Source organism: Thunnus albacares, chromosome 24 (genome assembly GCF_914725855.1).
Source record: "Thunnus albacares chromosome 24, fThuAlb1.1, whole genome shotgun sequence".
NCBI lineage: Eukaryota > Metazoa > Chordata > Actinopteri > Scombriformes > Scombridae > Thunnus > Thunnus albacares.
Window position 1 is genome coordinate 16728119 of NC_058129.1, and position 22197 is coordinate 16750315.

General features: G+C 38.6%; 1 protein-coding gene across 4 annotated transcripts in view; it reads right to left on the minus strand.

Moving 5' to 3' along the window:
• Nucleotides 1-3026: 3026 nt before the first annotated feature.
• The window catches only part of LOC122976456 (fibronectin type III domain-containing protein 4-like), a 65673-nt gene continuing 46502 nt past the window's right edge, over nt 3027-22197 (minus strand). For all 4 annotated transcript variants that reach the window (XM_044344951.1, XM_044344949.1, XM_044344950.1 and 1 more), the window contains 6 exons: nt 19162-19277; nt 12283-12384; nt 7516-7618; nt 6584-6673; nt 6227-6393; nt 3027-4474 (listed from right to left, as the gene is read on the minus strand). In XM_044344951.1, coding sequence (XP_044200886.1) covers nt 4433-4474; nt 6227-6393; nt 6584-6673; nt 7516-7618; nt 12283-12384; nt 19162-19277 — 620 coding nt within the window. In that variant the 3' untranslated portion in view covers nt 3027-4432. The remainder of the gene's footprint in view (nt 4475-6226; nt 6394-6583; nt 6674-7515; nt 7619-12282; nt 12385-19161; nt 19278-22197) is intronic.

Sequence of the window (22197 nt, forward strand, 5' to 3'; positions counted from 1 at the left end):
TAAAAAAAAAGGGATCTTTAAATTTAAAAACACCTCTGACACTTTCTGTTTAATTTTACTTTGACTATTGTTTTTATTGTACTGTAGTTTAGTGTGACTCAAGACACCAGGGTACCCATGTCTGTACTCATAATACTGTCCAGTACTTGTATAGAACATGCAGACAAAAAGCAAAGACACATTTTCCGTAGCACTGTGTCTCAAGCTCCTCGTTCTCACCCATCACCACTTAACGACTTCTTTAAATGTCACTGTGGAGGGTGCTGTTATATACGTCGGATTAGAATCTCATTAACTCTGAATGAGATCCTCCAGCACCTGCAGGAAAGGGAGGCCCAGACTCCTTTCGAAGGAAATTTGACTGCACAACATTAAAGAAGAGGATTTACCCACAGTCAATGATTCAGTCAAAAGCACTTGATCGATCTTTCTCCCTGGTGGTTTCTTGCTGGCAGCCGTTGGCCCTCGTTCCCTCAATATTACTCCTGACTTGTCACAAATTCCCTTAGAGTATCAAAGACGATGACAGGCCCCGGGCAAGCTGTGATATTTCAGTCTGTCGGCGAGGGTGACCTGCCCTTTACCTCACCCCTCGCTAAAGATTCCTCCATCTTCCCTTCCTGTCTTTTGTTTTCCTGCTCAAAAGAAAGGAAAGAAAGAAGGGAAGGCTGGGACCGAGGCCAAAAACAAAGACAAAATATAGCAGGAGAATATTTTTGCTTTCAAGTCTGAAGGTCAAGGAGCGCCTGCAGTGTCTGATCTGGAAGTCCGTCCTGTGACCTCTGACCCAGGAAGCCTTAAAGCTGCAACTCATGTTCAGTGTGGGGTGAAAGCTGACATTTGCCTCTATTCAAATGAAATATATGCATTCCTCAGTGGCAGAATCTGAAAGCTTTGTTGCTCATATGTTTTCCTGCTGACCAACCTGTCGTCTTACACATATGTTAATACATGAGCAGGTGCTGGAAGCTGACAGATATCTCTTTTATCTCCCCAAAATGCTGTTTCAAGGCCTTCCTCACATACTAAACGTCTTTATTATATTTTTGGGTGAAAAACAATAAAATGTAAAAATATTTAGTGTAAAAAATATAAGAACCTTCCTTCAAACTCACCATGTGTAGTCTACTATGGACTACTATGACATTTGGGAAATGTACTTGTCCAACTAGGCTGGCTCTGTCTAAATGTAACAACATCTGCATAAATCCCACAATAAAATGGTAAATTGACATTTTTACACTTCGATTTTTGCAGATTAATAAATGATCATAATGTGTTAATTAGTGAGCTTTAGAGGTGCTGATTGGTGGATTTTGTCACTATCGGGGGCAGCAGGCAAGTGAGCGAATTCCCCAAAATTTAGAACTATTCCTTTAAAATTGGTTTTGTTTTTTATTTGAAGAAAGAAGAAGAAACGTATGCATGTTTTAAATAAATGGACAAAAACTGTCAACACCATTTTCTTCACATACAGCATGTTGAACATCCAAATATTGGACACAATTCATGCACACACACACACACACGCATGCACCACTTTATTTCTCCAGCTTACAAAGCTGCATCTGATAGAGTTCAGGCGCCATCTGTTGTCCAAAATTAAATCCATGTTTTTTTTACTGGCTGTAGTCATCATGGTCAAAACCTGAAACATTTCTGTACAACATTATAAGTTGTATTATAGTCGTATTGAAAAAAAAAGGCTAATTATTGCATTTCTGGCAGCAATATTCCTTTAATATTAATGGTTGTTTGTGGAGAAATAGTCTCCTTACTGAAATGGAACAGTTGCTTCCGTATGTGTGTGCAGATATTACACACAAATATTAATGTCAACACACACACACACCTATGCACGTACGCACACACATGCACATTTGTGTCCGACTGTTGTTATTACACTTGTTGGGGCTGTAATAGTACTTCCACATTTTTATTTTCTTTACTTGTTTATTGTTAAGTGGGGAAAACAGAGTTGCAGAAAATATCAATGTTAGTTTACCTGCAAAATTGATGTAATATGAAGAAAAGCAGATGATCCAAAATAACTGAAAAATACAAATTTTACAGTTTTTTGAGTAATGCATGTCTCAGAGGAAATCTCAGTCAGAGATCTCGTTTAATCTGATTCAGCGTCTGACATTATGGAATTATAACTTTAAGAATGTGAGCAGAATATTATGATATTAATGACAATAAAGGGTTAGACTGATATTTTCATGAGCACTGATGTACTGGACCTGATAAAATTCAATATTTTCCTACTATGAAAATCTTGGATGACACTAAATTTTGATGCAGGAGGCCAAAAATCTTAATTGTACTTCACATTGAGAAAATTCTCCAAAACCAGAAAAATGTCACTCACAGGGTAAAAAAAAAACTGCACTTTATGTTGCAAGTGATCCAAATAGCAAATACCAGAAACACCCACTCCTTTCTTCACACATCAGAGAAGCTTTAAATGAAGAGTTGTCAGGTGCCTTAATAATCTGAAATGTCTTTTAGAGGTTTATCTAAACCAAGATATTGGTTCTTTGGCATGAAAATGACCATAAAGTGTCAAAATGATACATTAAAACATCATCTTTCAACTGTTTCTTTATAAAAATATCACTATAGTTAGCGCAGACATCCCTCTTCTTAACCCATCCTGAATTCATTTTGTCTTTCTAGCATCTTAAGTTTGAAGCTGCATTAGATTAATTATAAATCCCCGTAAAACATATAACTTATATAAGCAAACCTCCTTTTCCTGGCTCAGATTGATTTTACACCTCATTCATTTATAGAAGAAGGGGGTGGACATGCATTCGCTTCCTGTTGCGCCTCGTCCACCTCGCTTCAAGCGGAATCCGGCTGAACTTTGACCTGCAGCGCAGCGAGACTGGTGTGAGGGGGAAGAGCTGACGTCTCATTCAGGAAGCATTGATTGTTGCAGTTTCAGGATATCTGTGAAAGAAGAACTGAGCAGCGGAGGAGACGTGCTTGTTTAGGTTTCAACATGAATTCTGGCAGCAATGTAAAGGATGATTCCGGTTTATTACAACTTAGATTATCGTAGATATTAGTGAGATCCTGTAAAATCGCCAAAATTACGTTTGACAGAACAAGAAATACAAGCTGTAGATGTAGATATACGTTGTATAAAGTGGATAAGGGAGGTGGATCTTGTGTAATGTAGCCCCACTTTTTGCTTTATGTTGGCAAACGTTGCCTGGTGCAGCAGATAAAAACATTATCCCCTTGTAAACATAGTCATTGATAATCCAAGGTCACCTTTATACGTCCTAATAACACGCTGTAACCCAACATTTACAGCTGTATTTTATGTGCTAATGTCAGAGTCAGCCAATAAACTAAAAATAATCAAGTTGTAAATAGACTGAACGAGTATTAAATAGTCAATTTGCAACAATTGATGACATTTAGTCTACTGATAATTTGAAATTATTGACCTGAAAAACTCATCTAACTACATAGACTCAATGGTAAAATATGAGTTCATTTAATTCAAATGATTATGAAAATTTACTGTGTACAATCGGTATGCTCCCATCCTCCAACACCATCATCCCATACATTCAAATATTTGTCTAAATTACATTTAAATTACTAATACCTTTAATTTATGTACATAGCCCATTTACTGTACATATAATACACTCTTTTAGAAGTTAATACTACTCATCTAATTATTTATAAGATGAAACATACAGGTGAGTTCAAATGTTTGAATTGCAATAAAGAGTTAATTTTAGATGCTTTGAATGTAATCACACACACACACACACACACACACACACACACTCTTGCATTCACATGTTTAACTAAAAGGTGACATGATTCTGTTCTCATAAAAAGCTAAATATCAACATCTCATCTCGTTGCATGTGTCAAACACAGACCTGTTGAAATGACAATTCATTTGAGGTGGCACACAGTCGGCCGACATGCTGGCAAATATTCACAATTTAGTCTTTGACATCAGAGAAAATGTGTGGGGTTTTTTTTTTTGTTTTGTTTTTGTTTTTTTTGTTTTGGAGAAACAGGAAATGCGTTTGGTTGCAGTTCGAAATGCGTCTTCTTGCACTAGACTCTTCTGAGTTCGCATCAGCTCATTCAGGCTCTAAAAAGCTGCAATGGTATGACACCACAAGAGGCCAGTGTACAGCTGTTTCCATGATGTTTTAGTCTTCTTCCACTAGAGAGCAGTAGTCCTCCATTTCCTCCACGTCTGCATGACGTGCCTCTTACTTTGCCCATATTTTACAATAAATTAAGAATCTCAGCCAGGTCTATAAATTCTCCATTTGTCATGATAATCCCACTCCGGTGAATCAGGGCATGTCGGCGTCTCCCGTCCTGTGCTGCAAAGTTCCTGCTGAGTTCTCAAAAAAAAAAAAAAAAAAACCCAAACCGACGTCCCTCAAACTCTAATGATGCTGATGGATGAGGAGGCTCTGTGAAGCTGAGAGAGAGAGAGAGAGAGAGAGAGGAGAGAAGCATAAACACATGACTCATAAACAGAGACGCAGGGTAACATACATGAGCGTGACTCACAAACCGCAGCGTACGTTCACAAGCACTGCAACGTGCCTTTATGTACTCGATATGTGATGTCTATCAAAGATTTAATAACAAATCAATGAGCTGTTTGACCTGTGTGTGCATGCTTGACATTTAAAGCACAGATCGAACTGCTCCCAACGGGTTCGGCTCAGGTTTCAGCTGAGTTTCTCACTTAATTGCTTTAAGTTTGGGTTGTGTTTTGGCTGAGAAATGTTCAAAACTAGAGAAAAATAACTCCCCTGAAAGAGAAAACTGTCGGGAGGATAAAATAAAAACCTGCTGTCGAGACAACCAGACACACAAATGAATCATGTTTGGCACATCTTGTTCTAATGTTGTTGTTTTTTAACTTATCTGGCTCTGAATCTGCACCGGAAACATTTGTTTCATTAAAACGCACCACATATATCATCATATATCTATTATATTTAGAGTCAAACCCACAGAACTTCATTTCAAATTCAAGCCCAAAGTTTCCAAAGATATCAAATATATCAAGCTGAGATTTGAGAGAAATGATCAAAAACGATGCACGAGACATCTGTGCAGCTATAAAAAAATAAAAATAGAAATTTTCCCTCAGTATGAATCACATAAAGCTTTTTGAAGAGTTGGAACAAGCTGATACGGAACAAATATAATAAGAGAAACAAGACATTAAAGGCTTCAGAATTTCTTGTCTCAGTTGCAGCTGAGTAGATCAGAAGTGAAGTTATTACCCAATACATTGATTAATCTGCAATAATTGTAATAACTGATTAACAACTAAGTCATATCTGGTTCCAGCATCTCTAATGTGAGTTAATTATTGAAATACTTCATCTCACATTCTAGCATGGTGAATAGAAAATGATTAATCAAGAAAATAACTGATAGATTGATCGATAATTGAAGTCTGCTGGATGCTACCGAACTGTAAGCACTGACTTTGCATTTCATTGGTTTTGAATCTGTAGACAAACATCCTGTTTTTTAAATCGTCTGATGCACACCAGCAGCTTGTTTACCTTCGTTAAAATCAAGAAAACTTCAATATCTACTAGCAAACGCCGTAGTGGACGCTCGTTAAAATAAACCCCTGAAATTTCGTCAGGAAGACCGATGAAAGAAACACTGAATTGCGGTTAAAGAAGCTTCACAGCCGCCATGACCTCACTCTCTGTGTACCTTATCAGACATGCAGAGGTGTATTTGAGGAAGAAAGTGCTTAAAAGCATAAAAGCTAGTGTCCCTGCTTTAATGCACCTGCTGCTTTCAGGTGAATCCGACTCTCCTCAAAGCTCAGTTTATCGTCACATCAGCTTATATATAGAAACACATCTACCCTGTCAGACTGCTGCCTGAGCGTATCTCTGCCTGCATCTCCGGCAGCAACCCAACAAGCGTTTGCAGCTATAGCTCTCTGTTTCCAGCCTGGTTGTTTTATATTTAGCCATGATGGCAGCAGCCCTGGTTGCTAGGAGATCTCTGATGCAACTGCAAAGGGCTCTTCAGAGGAAACAAAATATTCCTGGCAGCCAAGACTGATCATGCATAATAGAGAAGTGCTGCAACAAAATGAAAGCCATGAAGAAGAAGAAGAAGAGGAGGAAGAAGTTTGTTTTTTTTTTTAAAAAAAGGGAGTTCAGGGGTCAGAGAGTAAATGAGTCACCCTGCTGCTGCGTACGGCTCCGTTGTGGTAGATGGGTGAGCTGCGGGCGGAAGCGTTGTAGTAGGAGGAAGTGGCGCGGACCAGCTGCCTCTTTGCCTTGTCCTTGGTGCTGTTGGAGTCGTTGTCTTTGATGATGTCATACTGTCGGCAGAACAGGGCGATGACGGCTGCGGTGGGAGAAGGCGATTAAAAGGTTGAACAGGGGGACGTAAAATAAATAAAACACATGAAACAAAAGCAAAAGATTGTCTTCTGGTCACACATATTTTCAGCCATGATACATCCTCATCTACACACCTACTATACACACACCCACACATGCAAACACATAAAACACACACACACGTCCAGCCTGACCTGCCCACAGCAGCAGCACAGTGGTGATAATGAGCAGCTCTCCTGTCTGTAGGTGAGGAGTCATGCCCAGACCTTCCATAGCTGGTTCATCTGAGGACACAAACACAGCAAAGGATCATCAACAAGGCAAACAAGACGAGATGCAGATTTACATACATACAGTGTTGGTATTTTTATGTCTTTAGGTGAAAGACTACTCCTCGGAAAAGGAGGATAATAGCGATTGGTGGGAAAATAGCGATTTTTGTCATGATTTCATCAATAATTAATGTTTTATTAGCAGGTAAGAGTGCTGATACTCTATATTTTTATCAACAACATTAATTTATGTCAACAAATCCCATTAAAAGGCAAAAAAAACAACATCTTAGCCTGTCATAGCATGTAAATCTTTAAAAACAGGTCACCAATCTATGTTTTTTTAAAAGCCCAGTAATCCTCTAAAAGAGCTGGGCACCATCGTTTGTAACAAAAATTACAAAAAACAGGAGGAAATAGTGCATTTGTCGGGGACTATTTTCAGCGGCGGATGAATTCACATTTGTCACTCCAATGAGTATTCGCAGCAGATTAAAATATACTGTATCAGTCTTTGGATGCACAGACAATACTTGTTAGTGGATCCAGTCATTTTTTGTGTTTTTAATGGGATTTTCTGACAATAAGAAAAATATAGAATATTACCAGACTTATGATTTAAATGTGTTTAAATCATTTGTGTCATTTTTAAAAATTCAACCAGGCAAATTAGTCGGTGGAGGCGTAGTTGTTGTGTTGTATATTCTATCCCCTTATTCATTTTTATTTGACTTTTGAAAATGATATACTGTAGCTTTTGTTGTTAAAGAATGTTATTTATAAGTGTATATTTTTCAAAATGTGTTGAATAGGAAATAAATTCCATCCCCCCAAAAATATGTATGTTTAGTTACGGTGGTCCAGGACTCCGGCAGGATAATGGTCACTTCTCTCCAGAGTCCTGAAGTGGACGGCGCGGCTGGGCTGACTGTCGCCATGCGGCCCGACGGACTGCACCTAAAAGAAAAGAAAAAGAATTCTTCAGAGGAAAGTCAGCAGTGCTCCTCATATTTTTAAGGAAATACTGAAGCTAAGATAGAGTCATATCACCTCATACAGCCACAGAATTGGATTCTTTACAGCTACAGACAAAACGGAGGATGACGTTATGTAACGATGATAAGAAACTGGCTCACAAGAGTATATTTAGCGAGCAAATGGTGCTTTGCTTTTTGGCCGGGATCCTGTATGATCACTGGAGGATGAATAGTAAATGTAGAAGCAGACTGAAAGCATGAGAGATAAGAGAGAGAACACATTTGGGGGCCTTCTTTGGGACATTTTCAGCAACATGCGAAAATGAAAATCTACCCAAAAATATTTTATTATGAAGCAATTTGGTGCTTTCTCACTCAAACAGAACACGTGAGATATTTCTTGCTACTATATATGCAGGCACATGCAGAAGAGGGGAGGCTGAGGATGTCCGAGCACCTTCCACTTTGCATTAACACGGAACGACCAACAAACCATCGCCCACTCACGCTGGTGTTTAAAACAAACGAACCCTCCACTCTGAAGCTAGCGGGCTGACTAGACAGACGAATGAATCAGAGGATCATATATGACATTAACTGACGTGCAGCATCAAATAATAATCTGTTAGACAAAATACAACAAAGTAAGCAGCTAGAAAAGCTCTTCAGTGAAGTGAAAGTTTTATAAATTGACGTTAGTGTTGTTTTAAGCGTCCAGTGCTGCTGCTTTACATTAGTGTTAATGCAGTTTGATAGTTTGATAACTTGACTGCTGATGTATTCCCACTGTGTGTCGTTTGTCCACAATTACTGTAATTATACCATAGAAGTCAAAGTTGTGCTTCATGCTCTGTCAGATTTATTAAAGGGCAGCTTTTACATTTTCAGAGTGAGTGAAGAAATCAGGAGAGAGGAGACAGAAGTGAGGAAGAATTGCAGGATGTAACTTAATGATGTTGAAAGAAAAACAACAGAACTGGTTTAAAGGAGGAAGAAGGTGCAACTGACTCAAGATTTAAAGAAACAGTTGAAGGAGGAAAGAGAAACACACAGAGGCAGCCTGAGGTCTAACTTATAACCTGCATGTAGATGAATTACTGCTCTGGTAAATACATTTGAAAGCACAATCTGTTATCCAAATGGAAACTAAAGGACACAAACAAAAGTCAAAGCACAAGATTCAAACCTGCTATAAAAGGACTTACAGATGTTTTAACACAGGTACTAACACTACACAACAACTCTGTTAACATGATGTTTTCTTCAGCTGTTGTTGACCTCAGTAACCGGATCTTCATAAAATAGAAAGATTATTTTCACATTTCTGACATAAAGCATGTTTGGAAACAACTAAAAAATGACACATCGCAGCTCAGTAGATGTTTCTTATCGTTTTAAACCTTGAAGATGTGCTGACTAGAGGTAGAAGTAGCAGCGAAGTACTGTATATATGAGGGAAAAAATCCAGTGGGAAATAAACACAATTCATTTTGTTTCCTTATTGGTGGGAAAAATGTATATTAAAGTCTTTAAAGTTGAGTCTTTATTTAGTAACATCTCCATGTTAGAATAATTAAAACATCCAATAAAGGTATTTAAGCCAAAACATGTTCTGAAATATGACAAATGGTGTCCAAGCATTTATAAATATTCTTCCACTGTACTGCTCGGAGCTGTCAAATACAGATCTAAGATGTTTTATTACTTTTGCAGAAACAATGATCTTAATTGAAATAAATTATGAAATGGCAGCTATGTGCAGTTTCTTTTAAGATAAAGACTTTATAGCTGTGAGGTTTTCTCTAACTGTCTCTTGCACTACTCTTGAACTTTCCTTTAAAGATTCTCCATCCCAGTTTTTGTATGTTGAAGTTTTTTTTTTAAATTGTAATTATGGGATTTGAGGAGCTGCATGTTTCGCTCTGGAGATTGTCACCATATCATAAACATATTCTTTGTTTAGAGACAATATGTCTTTAAAGGAGCAGCATTTTCACCACTCAGAGGTCGTTTTTTGTTTTTGAAAGCAAGTTGTTTTATATGACGTCCAGTCAAACATTATAAACTGAGACCTTCAGATGAAAAAGCCTCGGGTTAATCCTGACATTCATTTAGCCTCACGATAACAAAACCTCAGTCCTCATAGATTATGATCTACACTGCTGCCGCTCTCAGTGTGCGTCGTCCGGCCTGCAGAGGATGATGCCTTTAGCTGTGTGATGTTTAATAGGTGCCAACAGGACACACACACACACACACACACACACACACACACACACACGACAGAGAGCGAATCACAGTATGATATAGTAAGATGCAGGTTGAATATGCGTTGCTATAATTCAACAGGTGATGCTGTAAGTTATGTTGGTGTTTGGAGTTTTGACATCTTGTTCCATGTCCGAGCACCTGTCCCTCTAAAGGTCTCACACATGGACACGTCTCACTGTGCTGCAGACATCTCCGTCCCCACCGACACACTGAACCCAGAGGATGAATGCAGCGAGTTTTCTGTGGAGGTTGTTGCAAGTCATTATGGGAAATGAGTAACAATAGAGAAGTTAATTACAATTTCATCACGAAGAAAGTCCAAGTGTCCTTTAGAAAGACTTATCTACTGTAATTAGAAAGTTGCAAGTTTGATCTCTGCAAACTGTCCTTGAGCAAAACATCAAGTACTCTGGATGATAATAAAACTCCTCACTAATCCCCACAGGAAGACTCTCTTTAAACTTTCCCTCTCCTCTACAGGGAGGTCAAGAGATCAAAAGTCGTCCCCGCTGGAGCTGGCGAGGCTTTCGTGTTTTGCTCAATGACACTTCTGCGGGACATCTGCCTGCTGACGAGCACATTTAACCGAGTCCTCCGGCTGAATGACAATCTGTACGAGTCTGTCGGTCTAATGGATTATAAAAAGTTTAATAGAGTCATGATAATGGAGTCACATTAGATACTCCTCTCTCAGAGAGAAGCTGGAGTTTGTGCTGACTTTTGATTTAAGGTCATTTGAGATGTGATATCTAATAGATATGCCATTAAGGAAGCATTACTGGTGTGTGTTGATATTAATTAGATACTGAGAGAAGGTTAATAAGAATAAAAGCTCATTTTGAAAGTGCAATTTATCATTTTGGGGTGAAGAGAAATAATCACTTAGAAGTTCCTGTATCAGATGTCTGCAGAAAGCTTTCAGTAAGTATCTCATTTGCACTGGTGTTAAAACTCTTCTGATCAAGGGTCTTTTTTGTATTAAAACTCGGTATTAATAAGCTTCTCTTTATCTCTGTTTTGCCTTCATTGTGAAACAGAATATGCTCTGCAGAGCTTGCTTTCCTTTGCAGAGGAAGGGATCATTTCCTTCCTTTTTTTTCAAGGCTTGCTTGAGATAACAGGTGACTTTTCAACAAAATGAGTTTTTTTTTTTTCTCTTATGAAAATCTGATGTTCTGCTTCTCAGGTCAGGCACAGCAAATTACAGATGAGAAAAGTCTTGATTTGCAACTTTTAATAGCGCAAACAAATCAACATTTCCACACTACTGTATTAGAGTAATCAAAGATTTAATTATTTCAACTTTGTTTCTGAGGAATCAGATTATGTATGTTAATTGTCCTCCGTTGCTATGGAGAAGAAGGTCAGAGGTGCAAATCAGAGCTGTAATGAATTCAAAACGCTTCCTGTTGCAGTTGGAAACAGAACGTGGCGTCACAGTTGCCGAGTTCATCCAAAACTGACCCACAATCCAAAAGTAAATTGATTTAAGCTGCGAAATGTAATATTAGTTTTCTCAGCAGCGTAACCCTTTGCCTCCACACGTAACTGAATTTTAAGTTAGTGAATGAGTGTTTCTTGCTGAAATGCACCTCGGGAGTCGTGTTTAACTGCTACCTCGAAATGTTTATATTCACAGGTTTGTACGTTCAACTTTTTTTTACCAAAGAATCAAATATTTTCTGATGCAGTTGCTAATCTTTTGTACTCATTATTCATGGAGGAGAGTTTCATGTCCATCCGAGCCCTGAAAAATGAACTGGACTCTATAACATGTTGAATGATGAGAAAAACCCTTTCTAATAAGTCAAGCTTGGATTTCAAAGTTGTATCTAATGGTTTTCTTTAATGGTTAATAAATCAAGTCTAGATTACCAGATTGTGAAATCAAATCCCACAGGCTTCCCCCATGCATTACAATTAGCATGTTTCAGCATGACTTTGTCTTTTTAGCCTCTTCGACTCCTGCAGAAGACTGTTTAAACACAAACCCTCAGGAAAATAGCTGCAGAGCATCTGGACCAAAATCAGTTTATTAACAACGTATTAAAATATAAAATTATGTTTTATTAAAGATTAAAATTTACATTTGACTTTATAGCTCAAGAGTTTTTACAAAGTGAGAATCCTGTCTGTAGACGTATTAGTGATAGTCAGAATCAAATGTACAAGCAAAATGAATAATTTATTGACAGTTAACTTATAAATCCTTTATGAAATCAATAAATCTGCTATTTACTGAAATTAAAGCCAATGTAGTTACTCGAAATGTGTTTAAATACGACCAGAAATCAACCCAAACTAGAAGCAGTGACGCAGCTTTTTGAAGAGAGCATATGAAAGTGTGTGTGTGTGTGTGTGTGTGTGTCTCACCTGGACGCTGTAGTGTGTGTCCTCGTCCAGGTCCCACAGCACACACCAGCGGCTGGATGTGTTCACCTCGCGGATGGAGCGCTGCATCAGGCCGTCCTGTCTCTGGAGAGAAGACACGTGCAAATACAAGACGGACACGTGCCATCTGGTGGACGCTTGCATACAGGAGCACCTTCGCTTGAGGGAATGCAGACACACATACACATACACACATTTGCACTCGCACAAAGCAATACAAACAGATGAATATGCACACCCATGCACACACTTAGCATGTAAATGAAGAGAATTTAAATTCAGTCTTGGGGACTGATCATTTAGTTTGGTTGCCAGGTAATATAACACCCTGGGAGATGTAGGGGCAGGATGTCGTGCTCGAAGACTTAAAAAAGGTAAAATTCAGGCCTATATACAAGACATCCGACCTACCCACCACATTATTAAGCCTCATTTAACACTATAATTGTTCAATTGACTGATTATTATTTCACAACTGCAAGACAGATGTTGCAAACCCTACAGTAACAAGCAGCTTCACCTCATATAAATTCAGCTCAAACCCTTTTGTCCCACTGGGGAAATTAGGTCTGCAGGCAAGGTAACACGAGCAATCATCATTTGGAAGAAACAGAAGAACACATGTAGAGAGAGCTGCTGCTGGTGCAGCTTTTAAGACAGAATGTATATACAAATATCACCTTCAAATCCTTTCACTTTTATCTGCAGACTTCCTGCTGATGTAACTGCGTGGAGAATAGTCAGAGCAGTCCAGGATGGTTTTAGCTGTGTTGTTTACAGGTCAGAAAGCTTACTGCATATGTAATACTCTGACAAAACCACAAGCCTATAATCTTATTTTGGACATCACACTAGGCAAAAATCAGATTCATTAAAACTTCTATAACTAAAAGTAATCATAGAGGGGCAAATAAAACCTGCAATAACAGATTTTTTGGCCTTGAGGGCAGCAGAAACAAGCTACGAACAAAACACTGACATATTATCACCTTTTAAGTTGATATGGCTGTTGTTTATTTACACATTCAGCAGATAATAGTATTCATTTGGAGTTCCTTTTAGCTCTGTTTTGGTCTACACCAACTCATGGAGGAAATATCTTTAGCTACTAAACAGTAGCCGCTGACTTTGTCTGTGATTTGTTGCTGGTAAAGTGGGTTTTTTAGAGATTTTTTACTGAAACAGCTGCCTATTGCAGCCGACGACGATGGTACAGTATGAAACAAATGAACCAAAACAGTAAAGTGAGCCAGGAAACCAAAACAATAAGCTAAAAGACACTGAAACGCTGCAGAAAGCTGAGGTTAAATGCAGAGTTGTCAGGTGTCAGGAATCAGGACATATTTCAAGACAAAATGAGGAAAACAGAGCTGCCAAGTCTCACGCTTTGACCGTCAGACTCACGCGACTGACACAGATTTCGCGCCACACATGCCTTTTCTAACGCTAATGTTTCATCTTCGCTTCTTCAAATGTGAAATTTGTTATTTTTAAGCGACGGAACAGCAGTTTTTTTTTTCCAAGTTCAAGTTTAAGGCAGCACTTTTCACTGAGAACGCACTAAGCGGGTAGCCAATGCGGAAGAGTCTTAAACCTGCATTCTTTCTAATGGCCTGCAGGGGGCGACTCCATGTGTTGAATTGTATGAAAGTCTGTGAGAAAATGATCCTACTTCTCACTTGATTCATTACCTCAGTAAACACTTTCCTAATGAGTTTATTGTCTCAATTGCAAGTTTCAAGTTTTCTTCAATGCAGCATGATGTTCATTTTGTAAATTATGGTCCCATTTAGAGTAAAATAGATGATAAAGCAGGGATGTTTTAGGGCGTGGCTACGTTGTGATTGACAAGTCACTACTGCGGCAGTGCCTGAGGCGCTGTAGTTGGACCCTGGGGTGGTCCTCCCCAGCTCCACACTCTCATGCAAATCTGGTCACTTCTCGTCCAAAATACCAAGATGGTGAAGGTCAAAATGCCAAACTCAAGGCTTCAAAATGGGAGTCCACCAAACAATAAGTGACGCCACAGTAGCTAAGTCCATTATTTTTATACAGTCTATGGTATCCAGTGGAGCTGATGATTTATTTACTTCTATTTGGAAAGACCTCAGAGACTAAAGTGGGGAGTGTTGGATGATGGGAGAGACTTCCTTCTTATAATATGTTGTGAAGAAAAATATGTGTAATATCTGGAGTGTAGTGGGTCAATTTACCACGAATAATGGTCACTTTATTATGAACAAGAATAAGTATCCCCGCCATCCCGGGAACAAATCTCACTCCCAGCTGAAGTCAAAACTTGGCAGCCCTGGGAAAATCTCGATTGTAAAATTAACAGCAGGGACAAATCTGGACCCATTTATAAGTCAGAGAGCGGAATTATCTAAATGATCTCACAAATTTGACCAAATATATGAGCCTGTATTCTCATTTACGACATCATATCATACTTGGCAATGAAGCAAAATTGTAAGACAGATGAGTAAAACTTTTTTCTTTCCAATCAATAATTGTAAAAATGTTCTTCTAAATACCCACCAGCTGAATGTTGGACCAATTTAAAAAGAAGACTTTCTAAAATCCACAACAATGTCTTCTGTTTTTGTGACATTTAAATGTAAAAGGGTTATCGACCGCTTGCTAAGAACACTAATTATCTTCACAAACTGTGATGCTCTGAAGTAGTCTACTTTCAGTGGTGGGTGTTAAAGTCTAGTTTAGAATGAGAACACAAGTTTCCCAGCAAGTAAATGTGGCTGCAAAGTGCTAAAAGCTGAGGAAAAGTCAATAAATGGAAGGCTGGCAGGATGCTCGAGGCTGTCCAGATGTCTGGATCAGAGAGCAGAGTCAAAGTGGTGTCTTCTGTTTCTCAGGAAGCGACGGGTCAGTGAGGACGGTTTTATTGTCTTATGGCACTAAATAACCATAAAAAACCATATCTTTAGAGGGGTTAAAAGGGTTGTTTATCAATGCCAGTGACTCAGCAGATACTCCAAATCCACTAAATTTGAAAAATGCTCACTAAAGCAAGAAAACGACATAAAGCCTAAAATTCCTTATTCATGTAAAAAGGCTGTACCGTTTGCAAATAGGATTCCATCCCTAGAGGAAATAACTGCATTTTTAGTGAAATTTATTGCATTTTCAGCGATGAAAAGTGTCCCAGGAAGCCAAATTATAATGAGGCAATTAAATTATTTTACCACGGCTGCAAATATTTTCAAGTTCTTTAAAAAAAAAAAAAAAAAAAAAAAAGGAATAGGAGACCAGACATGAAAGGAATACTTGTTAAATGAAAGGTTTTGCAGCGAGCCTGTGCAAGCACTCGTGCCTCTTTCTGCACAGATAAGATCAGCATGGCCTGACATAGAAAAAAAAAAAAAGAATTTCAGCCAGAGCTTTCTTTTCAGTCGAAGAGATATATCGCTGTTTGGTGGGTTATGGTTGAGTTGAGACAAACTGATGTCCTGATCTAGGTAACCCAAAGTAAAATGGATCTTCTGGAGTCAACAGGTGAAAACAACGTTTGGTTATATAACTACTTTAAGGTCGAGAAAGAAGTCCACAGCCTTACGCATTTCAGTAGTGAAGCGCCGCAGATAAACAAACCTCTCCTCTGTTGTCACAGGCTGACAAGACAGTTTTCTTCTTGTTACTTGTTAAGAAACATCAGAACACGCCTGAACTTACAATAGACACTATCTGGAGGCCCAGCATGGATTTATTCAATCAATGTCCACCCACATACGTCTACTAATCACCAATTAACCTTGTGTTTGTGATGGTTTGGGATTCAAGAATCAAAATAACCATTATTAGGAGTTTGAACCTCTCAGATACAATCTCAAATTAGGTTACTTCAACTGTGTGTGTGTGTGTGTGAGTTTGAAAGTGTTGCTGTGTGAATCTCAGCAGCCGGAGAGCTCTGGGATTTGGAACAACTTCAGTTGAATGAAGCAACTCTTTGTCTGAGCAGATTCACTCGTCCTGTTTCTCCTTCACACACAGAAGGCTCAGCTTGTTAAGGAAAGATACTGTATATGAAATAATCTCCTAAAGCAGTCAGTACAGTATGTGGGTCCAAATCAAACCCAATGACTGACATTGTTGCTTGTTTTTTTCTCCTTAAAAGCAGAACTTTTTGTTTCTGAGAATCAATCTGAAGATATGCTTGATTGACAGAGTACAGCAGACTTTTATATAACTGAGATGTTTTTCTCATTTGTACCTTTTAAACCTTTATTCAAAGCAACTTTTGATGACTAACAACAGTAGGAAAAAAAGACCTAAGTAGATAAAACCTCTTGCATCTATATCTGCTGCATCTACCTGCTCCCATCACCTCCCCTATTAATATTTGAGTAAGGTTCTTACATAAGTGCTTTCTGAGGTTATGGCAGGAGATGTTTTACATCCCCATGCTGTGTTTTCTTGAAAATGCCACAAGGTTGATGGATTCTGAGTCAGACATGAGGTGACTTTAAAAAAAATTTTTAAAAAAACAGAGATGTTTGGCACCAACGCGGATGTTCCTCCTGTGAGACGAGTTCCGGCCAAATAATTTCCACTAATGGAGATGACTCCCACTCAGAGCTCAGCTAATGTCTGATTCTGCTTTTGCCAAACTGTGGGTGGTAGAACCTGATTAGAATGAGCCGAGCTGAGTTAGCTGCCTGGGTTTCAGGAGATGTGAGACGAAGAAAATTGGTTGATATACGAGCAGACTTAAAGCTGCGGGACTTTTGTCTCCCCCTTCAGGCAGTGAGAGTAACTACAACAACACTGTCGACACGTGCTTACGTCATAGGCTCCGCTGTAGTCTACTCCCTTCCTACTTTGCAGCTGTAAAACGGTGGATAAATTGTTTTGAGTGTCACACAACCCCCGCGAAATGACTTTCACTATCAGAATTTGATCCATTCAGTCCAATAACATTTGGAAAGTCTAGAAGAGTCGCACGCTAAATTAATTTTATTCCCATTCAAGTTAGCAGAGAGCTAACCAGAAGTTAGCAACTTGGCCAGCAGAAGTCTCTGTATGCAGTCATCTGACCAGCGCTGTTTTAATTAGTGTATATTTACCTGAAATAAGAATCGTTGTGTTTTCAGGGAGCAGGTCCCCTTCCACGGAGGCTGCCATGTTGCACTGCCATGTTTCTACAGTAGCCCAGAATGGACAAACCAAACACAGGCTCTAGAGAGGGCATTACGTGTTTTTCGCAAGTTCAACAGCCACTGTAGGTTCTCCTACATGCTTGGAAGGGTAGGATGATGAGGAGGGGTATTCAGCTGGTTGCAATCTGCAACCTCACTGCTAGATGCTACTAAATCTTACACACTGAACCTCTATATACTGTGAAATACAGAGAGATTTATATGCAAGGGCTTGAATGTAACGGACCTTCATTCATATGTAAAAGTTCTGCACTGCAGGTTTAAATGTGATGTGTCTTTTACAATGATTCCCAACCAGGGCTATTTGTAGGGGCAACTTCTGCAGTTGACAGGGGGCACATGGAAACACTGTAGAGTAGCTCAACCAACTTGAAAATAGAGTATTATATATTGACTAGAAAAAAATATCCATTCATTAGTCAGCTGTAACGCTACAGTATGAGCTGTGATTGCAACCGAGTGAAAACTAATTAACAGATGAGAGCAGAGAAGTGAAATAATTAGCTCCAGGTAATGGATAGATGGTTAAAATAGATAACTAAACGTAAGTGGTTGAAATAATAAGCTAAAAGTAATGGATACATGGTAATGGTAATGGTAAATAGACAGTTTAATTGAAAGATAAACAGTTGAAATAGTTAGATAAAGGTAATAAATAGTTGAAATAGCTGAAATGTGTCAGATAAATAAACATCCAGCTTCTGTTAGTCCAAGCTGAATGCAAACTTGACCGATCCAACCAAAACACTGACATTTCAATTATATGAAAACATTATTGTTTTATATAATTAATAGAGCTAAATAACATCTGATTTAAAGCCAATTGTGAGAGTGAACACATTTCCACAGAGTGAACACCACTGACTAAAAAAGTCTGGGACCACTGGTGTTTTACACAGTTTCCACATATTTTACAAGAACTACATTTCAATTCTTTCATTTCCGTTACCAATAACTTTCTGCTCTTTCTTGCTAATTGGATACTTTCAGGTCTTCTTTTGGCTTTAAACTTTTGTAATCAGCAGATTTGTTTTTTATTATTGTCTCAAAAAGGCACCTACGTCAACCAGCAGCCGAGGCTGACATTAACAAGCTTTTTAACAATTTATATGTTTATGATTGAATCCCACCTGACATTTCCAAACTTTTTAAAGAGACACGTTCAACGCCCCCATGATTCAAAGTATCCTGGAGCGAAATGCAGACGGCCTTGCTGGCCTCACGAATGACGCAGCGTTTTAAAAACCCCTGCGGATGACAGCAGGAGGCACAAAGAAAAACACAATCCACTCCTCAGGAGATAAAGACGATCACAAAAAGATACATAATTCAACTTTGAGACAGCTGTTTTCTAGCCCTGTGCATGGCAGCGGTCCAAGTTTTCCGGGCTTTCAATTCATAATTTATATCCCTTCAATTTGTATCCTTGCTAAATTAGTTGGCATTAAACCAAATGAGAGCGCAGAGGCAGGAAGGGTTAGATCAGGGTAAATGTGATGTGAGGCAGATTGGCTGAGTTTAATAAAGGAGTTTGACCAATTAGTTTTCAAGCTTTCTGAGGATTAAACCAATTTTTTTAAAATCCATCTTTAAGCTCAGTAGCCGTGCAATCTCATATATGGTAAATATTCACACACATACCCAGACGCACACATACAGCGATGGTACAAGGGCTACTGTTCTGTACCTGCTGTGAGATGGCGTATCCAATGACAGTGTCTCCCTGAGGGACGTTCCAGGTCACCATGGCCGAATGCGCCCTCAGTTGGGTCACCGATACGTTCACTGGGGCGGCTGGCACAGCTGTTAAAACACAAACACACACACACACACATATATCACTTGTTAGGGACAGTCAATGATCAACAAACACTTTTTGCACGTCTGGTTTGCAGAGCATAACTGTTCTGCTGCAGTAAAGAAAAAGTATTTCAAAGGGAGATGCTAATTTGATTGAATTTCGGACATGTAGACTGTGGTCAAAAGTATGTGGACACCCAAACATTATTTCCTACCACAGTTGGGATCCTGGCTGCAGGGATTTGCTCCCATTCAGACCCATTAAAATGGTGCAAAAACCATGAACCCCCCTTAATTTATACCTTAAAATGCCTTCATTTTTAAGGGGAAACTCAGGGGTGGTTTTCATGAGTTTAACAGTTGTTTTACACCTCAAGAACAAATTACTGCTCACTTCAAGTGGCCAGACAGTAAAAAGGACAAGAAGAAACATTGCCCTAATTTAATGATTTACTTTAGATTAAAGGACTAGTTCGACAGGTTTGGGAAAAGTGCTTATTCACTTTCTTGGCAAGATTAACGGATGTGGGGGATTTAGGAGGGAGCAGCCACGTCCATGGTGATGACAAGACTTCAGCACATCGCTTCACCCAAGAAACAGTCTGGCAAATATCTCCAGTAAAACCATAACTTGATGTTTTTTTACTTTGGTTTTTGTTGAGATAAACAAACAAGACATAAAGTGTCAATTAATGACTTTAAGAGGTGCTGATAGGTGGATATTGTTACCTTTGGACAGGCTAGCTCTTTCCACTTGTTCCCAGTCTTTGTGCTAAGCTAAGCTACCTGGCTACTGTCAGCATCCACATCCAGTATTTACCATACAATGGTGGAGGAGTATCAATCTTCTCATCTGACTTACAGCAAGAAAGTGAAGTGTTATAAATGTTAAACTACTCCTTCAATAGTGGATTTTTTCTGCATCTGAGTGAGGAAAAACTTGACCAGAGCTGGTGTTTTCTTGGCAATATACAAATCTCCTCCAGTCCTCCTAGTTGGATGTCCTGAACGCATAAACAAACAGCCACACAGATACTCCATCATGTCCACATGTGTTCTTATCAGTGCGAGTTTCCATAAACTTGTCCTTGAGGAAGACACCGGCGATGATGACGCTACATTTCCTCTGTCGCTGTCAGTCGTTTTGGATTAAAGTGCCGGTTAAATGGCTCAAATGTAAATGTATGATCATGTACGAGAGAAGAGAAACACACACACACACACTCACACATACTGTACTTACACACTTCAAGGCTGATATTAATGATTCTCTGGAGGCAGGTTAAAAGTGATGGGAAATGTAAAGTGTTCTCTAAGAGAGTGTGAGATTTTTTTATATCAGTAAATCACCAGTAAAAGCTGCAACCTTCACTTAGAAAGAGGGAAAGAGAAGGTAAATAAGAGAGAAAACTATTCCTCATGATATTTGTTTTTCTGTGAGGAAAACAGCAGGAACATTAAGGAAGGAAGGACGGAAAGACTGGAAAAGGGAAGGCAGGAAGTGAGGAAGAAAAGAAAGAAATGAAGAAAGAAACAATAAAGAAACAAACAAAGGAAGAAAGAAACACAGAAAGAGGTGATTTGATATAAAAACAAAACAAGACATGAAAAACGTGCAAAAAAAACAAAAAGGGACAGAAAGCTGTAAGAACGACAGAGAAAAAGAAAGACAAAACTGGTCGGAAAGACAGAAAAAAGACAAAAAGAGACTGAAAGAAGGACAAAATAGGAGAAAGAAAAACATTTAAAAAATACAAAAAGAGAGACAAACACATAATGATAGATGAAATGAGACAGAAAAAAGACAAAAATTGACTGAAAGACAAACAAAAAGGAAGAAAAACATGATGAAAGACAAAACAAAGAAGAAAGAAAGAAAGACGAGAAGTACCAAAAAATAGAAAGCCAAAGAAAGACATAAATAAAGAAAAGAAAGACAGAAAGAAAGACAAAAAACAAAAACAACAAAGGGACAGGAAGATATAAGAAAGACAAGAAGAAATAAAGAAAGAAAGAAAGAAAGACAAAATACAAGGAAAAAGAAAGAAAAACCAAGAAAGAACAACAAAAAGTGACTGAAAGAGAAAAAAAGAGACAAAGTAATCTTAAAAAGTGACAGAAGAAAAAGAGAGGAAGAAAGAAAGGAAGAAAGAGATGAGCAGGCATCCTTCCATGACTTCACTCCTGGTGATGATATAACATTAATGGAATCAATAACTGGATTTTTACTGCGAGTCAGAGTATATTGATGACTTCAGTTCATCCACTTCAACTTCTTCTTCTTTAGTGCAGGACAAGAATAGCACTCCCACATTTCTCATCAATTTCTCTGACTGCAGAGAGCAATTAATACCTGACACTGCTGGATGTGTGTGTGTCTCCTTCTGTGAGCGTTTGTGTGTGGTTTAAAAAAAAAAAAAGAAAAAAAAAAAACACCATCAGAAGGAAAAAAGGCCAATTAGGGCATAAAGACTGAATTCTCCACACTTTTTGTTGAGAAAAATGAATTATAATGATGCTATAATGAGCAATTGTGCATTTTTTTCCCCCTTTTTTTTGCCATATTTATGTTAATAGTGATGCTTCAGGCCTCTGGATGGGCGTTTCCCGTGGCAGCAGGGTGAGGCAGGCGTTGCTAAGGGAGACGAGCTGTCAACTTCCATCTGAAGTACGTTATAGCAGGCTATAAAAATACTGATGCACTGTTGGTTTTTCCCCCTTTTAAACACTTGAATTTCAACCGTTTATCCATCACGTTTAACTAATTTCAGCTACTTCTTTTTAGCTATTTCAACCATTAATCTGATACATTTCCGCATCTAATATATTTCAACCATTTATCCATTAAATTTAGCTAATTGTTAATCAGCACATAGTGTTCTGCACTGGGTTCTACCAGCTAAATTAGGGTGTAAATCAGCTA